A 15,306-nucleotide genomic window follows, 5' to 3' on the forward strand; every position below is an offset into this window, starting at 1 on the left:
AAGCCGAAGAAGGTACTGACGCCCGAACAGCGGGCAAAGGAGTCAGCCAAGAGGAAGGACCGGAGGCACGCGGCGGACGCGCGGGATGAAGCCATCGCGGTGGCCGCCGTCGCCGCAGTCGCGCAGCAGCAGGTCACCAACGCCCGTGTCGCGGCGGCAACGAGGGAGGCGCTCTACATGATGGGGTTAAACCCTAGCCAGCACGGCCTCGTCAACGCAGTCGTGCGGTCAGCACCGGCTCATTCGCCTTCCCTCGGACGGTGCTGCCCGACTCGCCCCGCGCGTCGGCTTGCACCCTGGTGCCCGGCTTCCACGTCTATCCGCAGGCCTCCCGCCTCTCTGGGGAGTGCTCGCCCGAGGTGAGCGTGGTCGCGCCTTCCGCGCCCGCGCCCGCGCCCATCGACCTCAACGCCACACCGGTGGTTGTTGGCTCTTCAGCCAGAGGCGGGAGGAAACGCGCGCGGCAGACGCCAGCCGACCAGCTACCCGGGCGCACGCAGCCTGTTCGGCGGAATGCCGACCGCCGGCGATGACGACTACATGAAGAACATGATCTTCAAGGGTGGTGTGCAAGCCACTGGCTTCGATCCCGACGAGACACAAAGCCAGGATGGCCGAGGGCCGTTCAAGCCGTCCGCTGGCTACAATGAAGATCAGGCCGCCTTCATGCGTGATCAGGTCGGCCTGGACCTGGACAGCTTCCCTCTCGACCATGAGTTTCCGGAGGACTACGGGCTAGAGGAAGAGAACGAGTGTGACATCGAAGGGGAGCCTTTGTTCGAGGACAAGCTCGCCAACCAAACCGCCGGGCCGAAGCCGAAGCGCAAGAGCAAGCGGACCAAGGCATACACGGCGACCGAGGACAAGCTTCTTTGCGAGTGTTTGAGAGACATTGGGCAAGACCCCAAGACGGGTGTCGAACAAAAGCATTCAACCTTTTGGATTCATGTCCATCGTGAGTTCCGTGAGCGCAAGAAGTTTCCGCCGTACCAAATAGTAAGCGCGCGTGGATGGGTTTCCATTTTGAAGTATTGAAGGATGATCCAACAAGAGTGCAACAAGTTTTGCTTCACTCTTGAGAGCGTCAAGGCCCGCCCCGTGAGTGACATTGGCATGCAAGACATGGTATGCTAGCAAGCCGCCCTCTTTTTGTGTCATCAAGTTTATGCTTGCGTGTTCGTTTGCATATCATTTTGCCAATATGTTTGCATGAAATACATTTGTAGACATTTCAAGCATTGGAGGCATTCAAGGTCCAAGATGCTAGAGATCGAGGCCACCAACGCCAAGACCAAGGCTAAGAAGTGGCTTTGGCGAGCATGATGACCGGGTTGGACAGTGGCGGAGGCACAGGGGGGCCAGCCAGGGCCCGGGCCCTCCCCAACATCCTAATTTCCTTGGTAATATGAACAGTGACATCTTTTTACTGTTACCTGCAGCCGGCCCTCCCCAACATCCAATTATATGCATTCCTGCCTCCGCCACTGGGGGTGGAGATCATGAAGGGGGATCTTAACACCGTGTCGCTAAGGAAGAGGTTTTGGTTCGAGAAGATGCAGGCCAACATGCTCAAGTCCGACAACGAGTGATCTATGGCGACGAGCGCCATCTTTTTTGGATGCCGGCAAGTGTGCTGGCATGACCACGGGGGCCGCGATGGCATGGTCGAACTCAAGTCCCACCCTTTTTGTGTGCTGGCATGTGTGCCGGCCGGCTGGCGAGTGCGCCAGCATGAACTATGGTGTTAATTTTTTGAAGCCGGCATTGTATGCCGGCGCTGGCATGGTGCCGGCATGAGACATGGCCGCTAGCATGATCCACCGTGGGCCTTTTTTCTAATGTTGATTGCGGACATGAAATGGGTCGGCACGTTGCGCGCACTGCCGACCCAAATCAAAATAGGGGTGGACGTCGGGCAAGCGGCTGATCCAAATAGATAAAAAACGAACAAATTCGCCGTCCATTTGGGTCAGCTCCGTTCGAGTTGCCGTAAGTTTCCGAGATCGGCACGATGGAACTCTCCGTGGGCAGAGGAGAGAGAGGGATCGCAGCTCTGTTTTGACCTTTGCCGTGTAGCTGTACGCCTCTTTATTTAGCACGGGGTAGTTGTCTATGTTGGACCGATGAAAAGCTTCTGTTCTCTGCCGTTAATCATTTGGTCAGGAAAGCAAAATGGGACTAGGTTACGTCAGAGAACTAGCAAAACTGTAGCCGCTCACTCATATCCGGGTAAGGAAGAACCTAGCCAGGCCGTAGCGCGGCCTAGATTCTGGTCAAATCGCGGCCATTCTTTTGACCCTGTCTCTGTGATAAAACTTCTCTGGCTACAACTGCAGCTCTTCGAGAATCGGAGTCTCGTAGATTCTGTCCGCTCGGTTGCTTTCCCACTTGTTAATTCTGCACGAAAAACGGACCACGCAGAGCCAGGTAGCCATTAAAAGAATAGAATATCTCGACGACAAGCACGGTAAACACGTGGTTCTGAGACACTGTCTGGGTTACTTTTGAGACCATCCTCCTCCCAACTCTAGCGGTCCCTCCTCCTCACCCCCTCTCCTCCTCCCTCCCTTGCCGCCGCTTGAGGCAGCCGCCGGGCAAGCCCGGGGCGCCAAGGACGATGGCGGCGGGGCCTCGGTTGCCCTCCTCATGTGTGGAGAACCCCGGATCTGGAGCGGCGGTTTCATTGGCAAGGCACGACCGGCTAACAGTCATGTGAGTGGTGGATCCGGTGCCCCGGTCGCGCGGGCGGCGGGATCCGGTGCCCCGGTCACGCGGGCGGCGGGATCGGTGGTCGTTGGCGGCCGGCGGCGGCTTCTACGGCGGTTGGTGTGCGCGATCTGGCGCCTCCCTTCCTCCCCTGTTCGGCGTGCGGGCCAGCCTGGTCGGGCCGCGCTTCCTCTTGGTCGTCAGTTCTGTACAGGAGGTGTTGCTGGTGGCGGAGATCTAGTTCGGGAGAAATCCCTGGCCGACCATGACCGGCGCCTGGTCTGGCAACTTCTGCGCATGAACCGGCTGCCCACCGATGAGGACACCTGCCGCCTCGACCGCGCCACCGCCGACTACAGCACGGGCTACATCGCCTACGAAGGCCGTGGGCAAGATGGCGGTCACCAAGCTGTGGACCGCGCGAGGAAGGGGTGAGCAGCTCATCTCGAGCACGCATGCGTGCTCGGATGCGCCGACACCAGGCATGAAGAAGACGACCGTCGTCGTCCATGGAGGACTCACCAGCGAACTCCGTCGCGTCGTCCGCCGTTGCTGGCCATGGCCATGGAGCTCTAAGCTGGGCAGAGATGGCTCAACTGCCCACAAGTTGCTCGATGCAATGCTCAAAAAAAATAAAGATAGGACGAAGATGAACATGTACTCATGATAGGCAGGGCCCGCATCTCATCTGCCACATCACCTGTTTGGTCTTTGCTACGTCATCCCAACAGGCGGGCAGGCCCTACCTGTTTCGCTGTTTTCGCGACCAAATTCGAGCGTTAGTGCTCCGTGTTACTCATTAGGCACGAACTCGATGATTTTTTTGCCCTGGTTCAAACTCGTGGTACCAAATTGTTACCCTAACCCCAAGTGTGGTGGTTTTGGGTAAATAACTCTACTTTTGACTTGCTCCAGTTCATTTTGCCGAGCTTCTACCGGATATTACCACAATTTATCGCTTGATTCAGTCACCACATGGTTTCTCCTTTTCTTTCTTTTTTTGCTGGGATCAAATTCTTTTTTTTGCTGGGATCAAACATGGTTTCCTGGGTGGATACAAGTCCAACTTTCAGCAAAACAATGTAACAACAAATAATTTAGGACGGAGGTAATATAAAATATTCATTAAGGATTTTGATATAGAAAGAAGATAGTACAACTACACGGCGGAAGTGCAGGAGCAACCTGCCTAGAGCGAAACGGCGAGCAACTAAAACTGGACCACTTACGGCACCAACAAGATAAATCACACAGTAAGACTTAAGACAGTAGAATATTTGTAGCAAAACAATGTCTTCGTTGCAAAAACAGCGGGAGTAAGATACTTCTAGTACACAATATTTATACGACTTCATTCACCACGCTGAATATTAAAAGCAGACACTAACTCAGAACCCTAGAGGCACGACAATAGACATACGACACTACACAACTGACTTAACAGAAGCACAATAAGACGACTAAACATAACGAGCTTTTAGTCCGGTTATCGTCTCAGCACGTTACTTCGATGATGATGATGATGACGGCATCTCAATCATCAGGTCTTGAACTCCTTCGGCAAAGTTTGAGGCTGGCCCATGCCCATCAATCTCTGGATCTGAAACCAAAGGGAGGAATAGTCAGACCAAACATTGTGAATCAAAAAAAAGAATATAAGCTTTTTGATCAAGAAGACAAGATGTGCATACATACAGCTGTCTTTGAAGTGTTCTTGAGTAAGTAGATCAAAACCGAGCTGTGGCGTCCTTCCATGGGCCAGCACAATCATTTGATTAGCTGATTGCTAATCAGAGTCTTCATACAAACCTTCATCGTCTGAAACCTCGTCAAAAGACCGCATATCTAGCTGATAGCGTAGCAGACCACCAATACCACCAAATCCTCTACAGAACTGTGATCCCTCTTGCGACTTGTTAGTGACAAACTCGAGCGCGCAGCCAAACTTCTTGTATTCATTAGCAAACCACTCCAACAAAGAGATCTTTTCCTGAACCTCCAACTCGGCATTAGTCTCACTATCACGGAAATTGCTCTGATCCGCTTCCTGCTCCTTGTTCAAATGTTTGACAATGACCTCCCCAGAGACACTGTGCTTCAGCGAATATCTGTTGATATCAAGATTCTCCCACACTATCAGAGTCTCAACAGCACCCATTTCAAGAGCCTTCAGAGTGTCATCAACACCGAAAACATATTTCCCAGTATCTTGACTGATCTCTTCAAAGTACTTGCCAATTAACTTCTTCTCTTGTATGAACTTCACATTTGCTAGAATCTCAGCTGACAACTCAATTGCTTGGTTGAAACCATTCTCACCACCATAGGAAACATCAACCACATTAAGTATCTTGGCTTGAAGTCTCTGGTCAAACATATCAGACTGGCTCAGCTCTGTCTTGAAATCAGCAGAACCAGCAAGAATTAGTCCAGAAACATTAGGCTGACTTGTAGCTGGGTTAATAAAAAACTGAGTAGCAAGCTCAGCAGTTTTTCGGACATAGTTATGACGTTTTTCCATCCGAAGACGAGCAAAACGTAGAGCAGACTGCCCTCCTCTACCATGCTTCTTTGGGAGATCAACAGTAAATTTGTGAAGCACCTCACGTGTATTTCCACTTAGTGTGCCAAAAAGTGTACCATTACCATCCATAACAATGAAGCCGAACTTGTCATCAGATTCCAACAGCTCATTTAAAGCCTCAGTGTGGAACTTGTTATCACAAAGGTAAAGTGAGACATTTATAGGCTTGAATGGCTCAAAATCAATAGTAACCTTCTTTTCTTTTCCATCATCAGTAACAATGGTTCCAGTGTAGAGAACCAAACCATTGGGAGGAACTCTGTTGTAAAGCTTCAGCCTCTGCTGAGCTGAGGTAATGGCACCCAAAACTGATTGACGATTGACTCTACTCTTGATGTTTGAAGCGGTACCATACTCGTCGCCTAACATCTTCGCCACTCGAGAAACCTGATCGCGTGGAGGCATAATAAGGGAGATCATGCTTGTACCATTGCCTCTAGCAGACTCCAGTGCCTTGATCAGCTTTTTAATCTTCCAGATTTCAATGTTCCTATCAGTTTCCTGGCTCTCAGACATCTTGATAGAGCCCGGCTGAGACTAGTTCACCTGTAGACAGCCAAACACACACACCAACAGAAATATGAGGGCCTTGGGAAAAAAAACTTCCATGGGACCAGTTCCCCCATAGAAACAATTGTTCTACTAAATCAAATAAGGGAGTTCGTAAAATATTCAGTGCAGATGCTCTAGATATTTAAATTTTATTGTTGACCAAGTTGAGTTTTCCATACCCCAACTGTGCCAGCAAGGTCCAAATTATAGTACAAATAAGAAACAGAAGTCACAAACACTTACTTACATTGATCAAAGATAGTAGTCAGTGAAGCTAATTTACAGGAAACATCATAAACACAGCACACAGGGAATGAAGCATAACTGATTTACTGGAACCAGCATAATTGAGACATAGCATGAAGTGAACGAAGCAGCAAAATTCATTAGACAAAACAATTTCCCACGACAAATTTGATATGTGCAAGAACTACTGCAGCAACAAAAACACAAATGTGCGTTGCATTAAGCATACTAATACTGCTTTCAGTACCAATTGTGAACTTTGACATATTAATATGTGTGTGAACAGAGTTGAGAGTTTCATTTTCAGATACTTGAAAAGATTTCGCAGCCAACATATATAACAATTAAGCATGTAAAGTTATTGGCCGGTTGCACAGAGTTCAGCAAAGCATATGATAACGGAATTCCTTCTATATTTGGAGAAAAAAAGTTCAAGCAGCTAGATAATCCCCATAATAACTGAAGAACATACAGAACAAAGCACGGTTGAAATCAGAGAAGTCCTCCAGTAATAAAACTATGATGATACCAAGGTAGAACATATACAACTAAAAGTATGAAACAAATGAAGAGCGATCCTAGGATAATCTAGAAAAATTTGCTGCAGAACACAACAGTTAACAAATCTAAACAGTAGCAGTCATGTGTTGGACAACACAATAAGCATAACTTAGTACGGAAACACATGGACTGCAGGCTTATATTTTATGACCTAGTGGTTTATAATGTAAATGATAGATCTGCTCAAGCAATATGGCATATAGAAGACTTAAGGTCATTGCAATTCCGTTGGCCTACTTAATACTTGCTCTCTATAAACCAAGAGAATGATGCTTATGCCAGCTTACCATAGAATATATTCCTTTAAAATACTGCATAAGTTATGATATTCCACAAGTAGACAATATGACTTGACATTCTTAGCACAAAAAACCTCGGTTCAATTCACAATCATCTTCAATAAGCACATCTGAAACGCTACAACCCGATTAGTAGTTGTCATTGTCTTCATCTTTATTCTAGAACTCTCTTTCTCTTCATATCGAGATTAGGAGCAGGACTCTGGAACAAGGAGAAACCTTGCGTTTCTCCCTAATCAAACCGCAGATAATGAGTAATAATTTAACTTGCAGTGGGACTGTGCAACCAAAGGTGAATCCTGGAGTGGGAAGCTGGGTCAGTAGGGTGTGGAGACAAGGATAAGAGCAGATCCTCCGTGAGCACGAAAGAAGGGGATGTGTGTGGATTGCGGAGAACTCGGGTGGATTCCATATAAGGTATGCAATGATCTTGATGTGCTGAAATCCACTGGTAGAGTTCAATCCACTGGTAGAGTTCAAGATAACTCCAGGGAATCCTCACACAAGCTATTGCAACAACAAACTATGAAGTTCTAGAAAGCTGAAACATTATAAGTTCGCATGCATATATATAAAAAGAAACACAAACAATTTGGATGAACCCAAAAGCAAGATGAGCAGCTCCTACTCGTTAGCAAAATTGCACACTAATAAACATTGTGGCCACTAACAGGAAGGCCCACCGGATAAGTGGAATTGAAATAAACGCAATTCATATGCTCGAAAAGAAGAAGTGCCAAAAATTCATCATCTAAGCCCGCATGTATTTAGGACTCTGCCCCAATATCCTAACTCTTCTTCCGTACATCCAAACGAATCAACCCATGCACTCGGCAACGGCACGCAATCTCAAAACAGGAACACGGATCGATCGACTTGCGCAGAATAACTCGCGGATGAACAACCGCGCAAAATCGCAGAAAAACATCCGACCAGCGCGCTCGCCTCGCACAGATCCCGAAATCGCAAGATTGCACGATCGCCGCGTGAGCTACAGAAGTGTCGATCAACGAAACCCACCGGGAATCAACGGATAACAACACGCAATCGGACCAAAACACTTCGCACCGCGAGAACTATGGATTCAGCACCAAATCGCAACCAGATATAGCGAGATCGGGTTAGGGTTCGTTACCTAGGAGAAGGGGTTGGGACGGAGGGAGGGGAGTGCCGACTTCACGCGGGTGGCTGGGTGGGGAATCCTCTCCTCTGGCTGTCGGCTGCTTAGGAATATTGAGCGATAATAAGTTTCCGCTGTGTTATTATATCACCAGGTGGTGACAGAGCTCGGCATCGGCCCGCCGCAGCCAGCTCGCGGCAGGATGGGCCTGGGAAGCCCGTTTCTTGTCAGCCGGATCCTCATACCATGGGCCTAAGACATCCCGCGTGCTTCCCAGCATAACAGCTGTTCTGTTTTATATTCTCAAAAAAAAAGCTGTTCTGTTTTATTTTTTATTTTTCAGATTTTGGTTTTTCTTTCATTTTTTAAAAAATATTTTTGTGCATTTAATTATTCTATAGTTTTTGTAAGTTTTTTTTCCGAATATATGGTGAAAATTTTCTAAAATATACAAAAATTGTATAAGGTGAACATTTTTCAAGTACACATTGAGCATTTTCTATATGTGATGGACTTTTTAAATTATATGACGAACACTTGTCAATACACACTAAACATATATCTAATATACAGTGAATTATTTTTAATATAGGGTGAACACTGTTTTAATATACACTGAACTTATTTTGAAATGGAGAGAGAGTAGAACTTAAAAAAACACATTTTCAGAAAATTTAGAAGTTATTAGTGTTTTCAAAAATATTCATGTTTTCAAAAAATGTTCAAATAAACTAACCAAGAAACCGATTCACTACAATGCACTGGTCGCTACAGTGCCAGCTTTACAATGGTACAAAGAGCGCTACAGTTTCGCGTAGAAGCGGTGTGTCGCCCTCTAGATGTGTCGGCCTATTTGAATCACGCCTATGCGAAGGCGCGGCCGTTTGCTGACGCGAGTAGTTTTTTTTTCCGAGACAATGCTGCCGCCAACAGCTATATCTTGCAGAACAAAGGTTCTTTCGATGAAGCGCCTCGACTAATGAAGCCGGCCCACTACAACATATATTTGCGACAAATAGTGTAAAAGGGTAGTGTCGTGGTACTAAGTCTGACAGTAAGTATAGGGGGTACGTATGAGGAGGCAAGGTCCTAGCTACGGCGAGATTGTACGCAAGTGTTTACGACTTCAGGCCCCTCTCGGAGGAGGTAAAAGCCCTACGTCTCGGTGCCCGGGGGGCGGTCGACTGAATTATATGAGTGTGTGTGTTACAGGGGGTGCGAACCCTTGTGCCAGAGGAGGAGGATGGCTTATATAGAGTTCGCCAGGACCCCAGCCATCCCCCTTTACAGAGGGTTCAATGTACATAAAGATTAGGGCGTTATTGGTAACGCCAGCCTTAAGTGTCTTAAATGACCTTAAAGATTACGGAGTGAATGCTCGCCCGTTGCTGTTCTGAGTGACTCCTGGTCTTCAGTAGGTCGAGTGGTTTCTTGTATGGTCGAGTGGTTGACTGGTCATGTGACTTCGGGAAGGAGGGGTACCCGAGTGGTTCATTGGTCGAGTGGATTGCACTCGACACCTTTATTGGGTACTCCCTGTTGTCTCTTGAGCTTCTTTGCTTCTAGGGTAGTGACCTTGGGTAGGGCGTATAGGTCAGGCCTATGACCCTACCCTGGGTCTGTATCCTCATCATTAGCCCCCAAATGGATTAAGGTCCGGGTGGGAGGAAGATTGAAGTTCATCTTGCTTCGACCCTTGCGCTTCACAAGTATTTACGCAAGATAGAAGGATCGTGTTGGAACTTCAGCTTTGCTTCAATCGCCTTGATCGATTTAGAAAGTTGCCGAGTGAATTGATTACATCATCCGTCGAGTGTTGTTTTTGGGCGCGGAATCTTTGGCGCGATTGGTTACGGTGTATCCCGGATCTCACGGGATTCAAAATTTCGGGGAAGCACGCGGGACGGAGCGTGCCGTGGTAAGCGGGATGGATAGACAGGAGCGTCTCGATCCCCGCGCCACCTTTTTCACCACGTACTCAGCGCGCGACTGTTGCGGGATTTGACAAGATCGCCTAGGCCCATGCGTCAGCCACTCGGAAGTGGGCCTTTAAAAGGCGACGGAGCCGAGGCGCTTGCACTGTGCGCGTCCATTTTCTCCCCTTTTCCTCTGCTTCTCCACTGCATCCTGCTCCTTCGCTCTCGACGCCGCCTCTCCGCCACCATGGTGAAGGACAAGACAGCGGCGCTGGAATGCGCGAAGAAGGCGACGGGGGCGGAGAAAGGCAAGAAGCAGAATCGGGGGTCGTCGTCGCGGTCGGCGCTGCCACCAGGTTGGATCCAGGGCAAATTGGATCTGATCCTCACTCCGGCAAGAAGATTTGGACGAGCTGGTGGAGTCTGGACTGATTGCCACTGGTGCTGTGCGTTTGCCGGAAGGGGAGATGGAGCCGCAGCCGCGACCGGGTGAGTGTGTTTGGCTTGCCACCCATGTCGACCGGGGTTTCTCGCTCCCCCCGCACCCCTTTTTCCGGGGTTTCCTGAACTTCTTTGGAGCCCAACTCCATCACTTTTTTCCCAACACCATCGCATACCTTGCTGCATTCGTGTCCATGTGCGAGAATTTTCTGGGTTGTCGACCACACTGGGGTCTTTTCAAGCACATTTTCACTATCCGCTCTCAGTCGGTGAAGAAAGCAAATACGAGTGATGAGAAAACACACGTCATGTAGATGTGTGGGGGTTTGGGTATCCAGAAGAGGCAGAGGAGCTCTTTCCCTTCCATGACCCTTCCTGAGTCGGTCAGAGGCTGGCAGTCGACCTGGTTCTACTGCCAGGACCTCGCAACTCCAGGCCAGTCGACTGGACTTCCCCATTTCACCTTTGATCGTGTTCAGACTCCTTCCTCGCTGAAGGTGACTACTGCTGAGAGTGTGCAAACAAACATTCTAGTTGAGAGGGTGGTTCAATTGATCAATCAAGGCGTCACTGGCATGGATTTGCTAGAGGTATTCCTCAGTCGACGCATCCAGCCGCTCCAGGCTCGTGACCACCCTATGTGGATGTATTCTGGAGCCAACGACACCGCTCGGGTTCAACCAGAGGAAGTGCCGACTAAGACAGTGGCCTAGTGGTTGAGGAGTATTACAGGAAACAAGGACAACCCTAGAGGCGGTAGGAGAGTCGACCCCTTTAGTGACAGCAACCAGCCAGACAAGGTTCGGTCTCTACCACCGACTGTATTTGGGTACATTTTCCGACTGTCTTTGAATCCGACTGATATCTGCTCGACTTGTGTTCTTGTAGGTTTATACTGAGATGTACTCGATGCCCAATGGTGAACAGGCTCTGGAGCAAGACCAGGAAGGAGAAGACAGCACGGAGGAGAGCGGCGATTGGCAATCTCCGGACGATGAGGACGAAGAGGAGAGCGACGAGTCGGACGACGAAGAGATGGTCGACTCACCACCTCGCTCAGAACATCGATCCAAGCTACTCCATGATCCAGCGGGCAGGCGCAGCAAGACCGTGGCCCCAAGCACCCAAGCGCAGAAGCGTACTCGGACTTCGACCCGGAGCCGACGGAAAAAGTCACCAAGCAGCCAAAGGTCGTTCCTCCAAAAGGTCGAAAGACTCTGCCCAGGATTAAGATGGATGTTCCTGTTGCCTCTGGGTGAGTATTCCTTTCTGTGTTTTCCTTTACCGACTGACTCTTCTGTTCTGACCGAATGGATCATGCACGTTTCCAGCCCAACCTCTGTCGCGACTGATATGGATGTTGACAAGGCCCCAGGAGATGAGGAAGACGATGACGCGGCCACCTCCAGAGCTGGTAAGTCCGCTCGACTAGAATTTATTCTGTCGATTGAGTTGTCGGCCAGTCGAATTTCCGACATTTTCTTTTTGTTGCAGCTCCACGAGACGTTGCCGTGCTTCTAGATGATGAAGAAGAAGAAGTGCCTCCGAGGGAGAGGAGGAGGAGGGGCAAGGGCTCGAGCGGGAAAGCGCCTGAGGTTCAGGTCCCTCAGTCGATGTTGGTGCTTGAGACGGTGGTCGAGCGATCCGGAGATCCAGTTCGGACCAACATCGCTTTCGCTAACCCGTTGTCGACTGATCGTCCATCAGGGTCGACTGCTTAGACCCCTGCTGCTCCAGTACAACTCCATGCGTCTGACCCAGCGGCTGCTTTGACTGCCTTGACGCCATCGCTCTTTGCTGCGTACCAAACTCCAGACGACTCACCAAGCACCGCCAGGGAGGCTCTTTGCCAGGTGAATCTTGTGATGGAGCAAGTGAAGGTGATGCACGAGGCCAGTCAGGTGGCCTATAATGCCAGCACCGCTTTGCAGACCAACGTTAAGGTCAGTTGATTCCCGACTAAACTTTTCAATAATGAAAACTGCCGATGTTGCTTCGCTGCCCATATGTGCATCTACTATCATGGGTGTGTGTTTCACATCCAATCACCCACTAGGGTGTGTCTGCCTTAGAGTTTAATAGGTCTTCCACTTCACTCGACTTATGTTGAGTCGAATGTTTGTCCGAACCAGTGGGGGCACACAAAGTGCACCCACTGGGTGTAGTCCCCGAGACCACGGTCGACTGTTGGCAGTCGGCTGGGGTCTGAGAATCTACTCTTTTTTCTCTTTTTTTTGAACTCACGCTGGACAGACCATGCTAAGTGTTGAACCGAACCAGTGGGGGCATGCTAAGTGCACCCACTGGATGTAGTCCCCGAGACTACTGTTGAATGTTTGATTCGGCAGTAGTCTTAAAGTAACTTTCACTATGAATGTCTTTTGTTTCTGCCCACTGATGTATCTTGTTTGCTGACCGCAGAGGTCGTGTGATCTTGAAAGTGCAACTATCCCTAGGTGGTTTTGGTAATTCATAACAACATATAGCTCATTGAGCTAATACTAATCCAAGACTATTATTTCAAGAAAGCTCAATGAATGGCATGGCATGGATGATGAAAGTGGATCCCTCAAAATACTAAGGACAAAGGATTGGCTCAAGCTCAAAAGCTCAAGACTCTTCATTTTACATTTTAGTGGTCCAAGATCACATTGAGTCTATAGGAAAAGCCAAAACTATCAAGGAGGGATGAGGTGTTGATTAATGAGCCTCTTGCTTCATGTGCTTAGTGATATGCTCCAAAACCCTCAACTACTTTCCCACATCCACAAATGACCTAAACCCAAAGCCAAAATCGGTCACACCGATTCTTCCTATCCGGCGCCACCGATTCCAAAAGTCATAGCCACTTCCACAAACCCTAAGCAAATCGGTCTTACCGATAGGGATCTCGGTCTCACCGAGATGGGGTTGTAATCTCTCTGTTTCCCTTCATAACGTTTCGGTCTAACCGAAGTGAGCGATCGGTCCCACCGAGATTGCAATGTAAACTCTCTGTTTCCTTTTTGTAACATTTCGGTCTCACCGAAAAGAGCAAATCGGTCCCACCGAGTTTACCTAACCAACTCTCTGGAAAGCTTATTACCAAATCGGTCTCACTGAGTTTGTGTAATCGGTCTTACCGAGATTACGTTATGCCCTAACCCTAACTGAATCGGTCTCACCGAGATGCATGTCAGTCCCACCGAAAATCACTAACGGTCACTAGGTTTACTAAATCGGTCCGACCGAGTTTAACGATTCGGTCCCACCGAGTTTGGTAAATTGTGTGTAACGGTTAGATTTTGTGTGGAGGCTATATATACCCTCCACCTCCTCTTCATTCGTGGAGTGAGCCATCAGAACGAACCTACACTTCCAACTTACCATTTCTGAGAGAGAACCACCTACTCATGTGTTGAGGCCAAGATATTCCATTCCTACCATATGAATCTTGATCTCTAGCCTTCCCAAGTTGCTTTCCACTCAAATCTTCTTTCCACCAGATCCAAAACCTATGAGAGAGAGTTGAGTGTTGGGGAGACTATCATTTGAAGCACAAGAGCAAGGAGTTCACCATCAACGCACCATTTGTTACTTCTTGGAGAGTGGTGTCTCCTAGATTGGCTAGGTGTCACTTGGGAGCCTCCGACAAGATTGTGGAGTTGAACCAAGGAGTTTGTAAGGGCAAGGAGATCGCCTACTTCGTGAAGATCTACCGCTAGTGAGGCAAGTCCTTCGTGGGCGACGGCCATGGTGGGATAGACAAGGTTGCTTCTTCGTGGACCCTTCGTGGGTGGAGCCCTCCGTGGACTCGCGCAGCCGTTACCCTTCGTGGGTTGAAGTCTCCATCAACGTGGATGTACGATAGCACCACCTATCGGAACCACGCCAAAAACATCCGTGTCTCCAATTGCGTTTGAATCCTCCAAACCCTTCCCTTTACCTTGTTGCAAGTTGCATGCTTTAATTTCCGCTGCCTATATACTCTTTGCATGCTTGCTTGAATTGTGTGATGATTGCTTGACTTGTTCTAAAATAGCTAAAATCTGCCAAACTCTAAAATTGGGAAAAGGTTAAGTTTTTATTGGTCAAGTAGTCTAATCACCCCGCTCTAGACATACTTCAAGGTCCTACAAGTGGTATCAGAGCTTTGGTCTCCATTTGCTTTGATTTCCATAGCTTTTGGTGGTCATAGCCTTGGTTTCACAATCTAGGAGAGTATGGCGTCTAGCGAGGGAAATTATCACCGTAGAGGTCCTTACTTTGATGGTACTAATTTTTCTAGTTGGAAGCATAAGATGAAAATGCATATTCTTGGACATAACCCCGCCGTTTGGGCAATTATTTGTATTGGCTTGCAAGGTGAATTTTTTGATGGGAGAGAACTAAACCGTGAAGCTAATGCGGAAGAATTGAAGATGCTGCAATACAATGCTCAAGCTTGTGATATCATCTTCAACGGATTGTGCCCCGAAGAATTCAACAAAATCAGCCGTCTTGAGAATGCAAAGGAAATTTGGGATACTTTGATTAATATGCATGAAGGTACCGAGTCCGTCAAGGAATCCAAGTTGGATGTGCTCCAAAGTCAGCTTGACAAGTTCAAAATGAAGGATGGTGAAGGTGTCGCTGAAATGTACTCTAGGCTTGCTCTTATCACAAATGAGATTGCCGGCTTAGGGAGTGAAGAGATGACCGACAAATTCATCATCAAGAAGATTCTAAGAGCATTGGATGGAAAGTATGATATCGTATGCACATTGATCCAAATGATGCCAAACTACAAAGATCTCAAGCCAACGGAAGTCATTGGAAGAATTGTTGCTCATGAGATGTCACTCAAGGATAAGGAGGAACTTCACAACAAGTTAAGTGGTGCTTACAAAGCCTCAAGTGAAG

At 48.4% G+C, this 15,306-nt stretch overlaps 1 protein-coding gene across 2 annotated transcripts; it reads right to left on the minus strand.

Annotated features, from left to right (window-relative positions):
- Positions 1-3,945: 3,945 nt before the first annotated feature.
- On the minus strand, positions 3,946-8,192 carry LOC119363156 (eukaryotic peptide chain release factor subunit 1-3-like). 2 transcript variants are annotated; one of them, XM_037628467.1, is made up of 3 exons: positions 8,084-8,192; positions 4,402-5,836; positions 3,946-4,306 (listed from the first exon to the last, which is right to left on the minus strand). In XM_037628467.1, exon 2 carries the CDS (start codon positions 5,804-5,806, stop codon positions 4,493-4,495), a length of 1,314 nt encoding a protein of 437 aa, XP_037484364.1. In that variant the 5' UTR covers positions 5,807-5,836; positions 8,084-8,192; the 3' UTR covers positions 3,946-4,306; positions 4,402-4,492. The 2 variants fall into 2 exon arrangements, with proteins under 2 accessions (XP_037484364.1, XP_037484365.1); XM_037628468.1 differs by having other exon boundaries at positions 4,398-5,836.
- Positions 8,193-15,306: the final 7,114 nt, after the last annotated feature.

Source organism: Triticum dicoccoides, chromosome 2B, assembly GCF_002162155.2.
Source record: "Triticum dicoccoides isolate Atlit2015 ecotype Zavitan chromosome 2B, WEW_v2.0, whole genome shotgun sequence".
Taxonomy (NCBI): Eukaryota; Viridiplantae; Streptophyta; class Magnoliopsida; order Poales; family Poaceae; genus Triticum; species Triticum dicoccoides.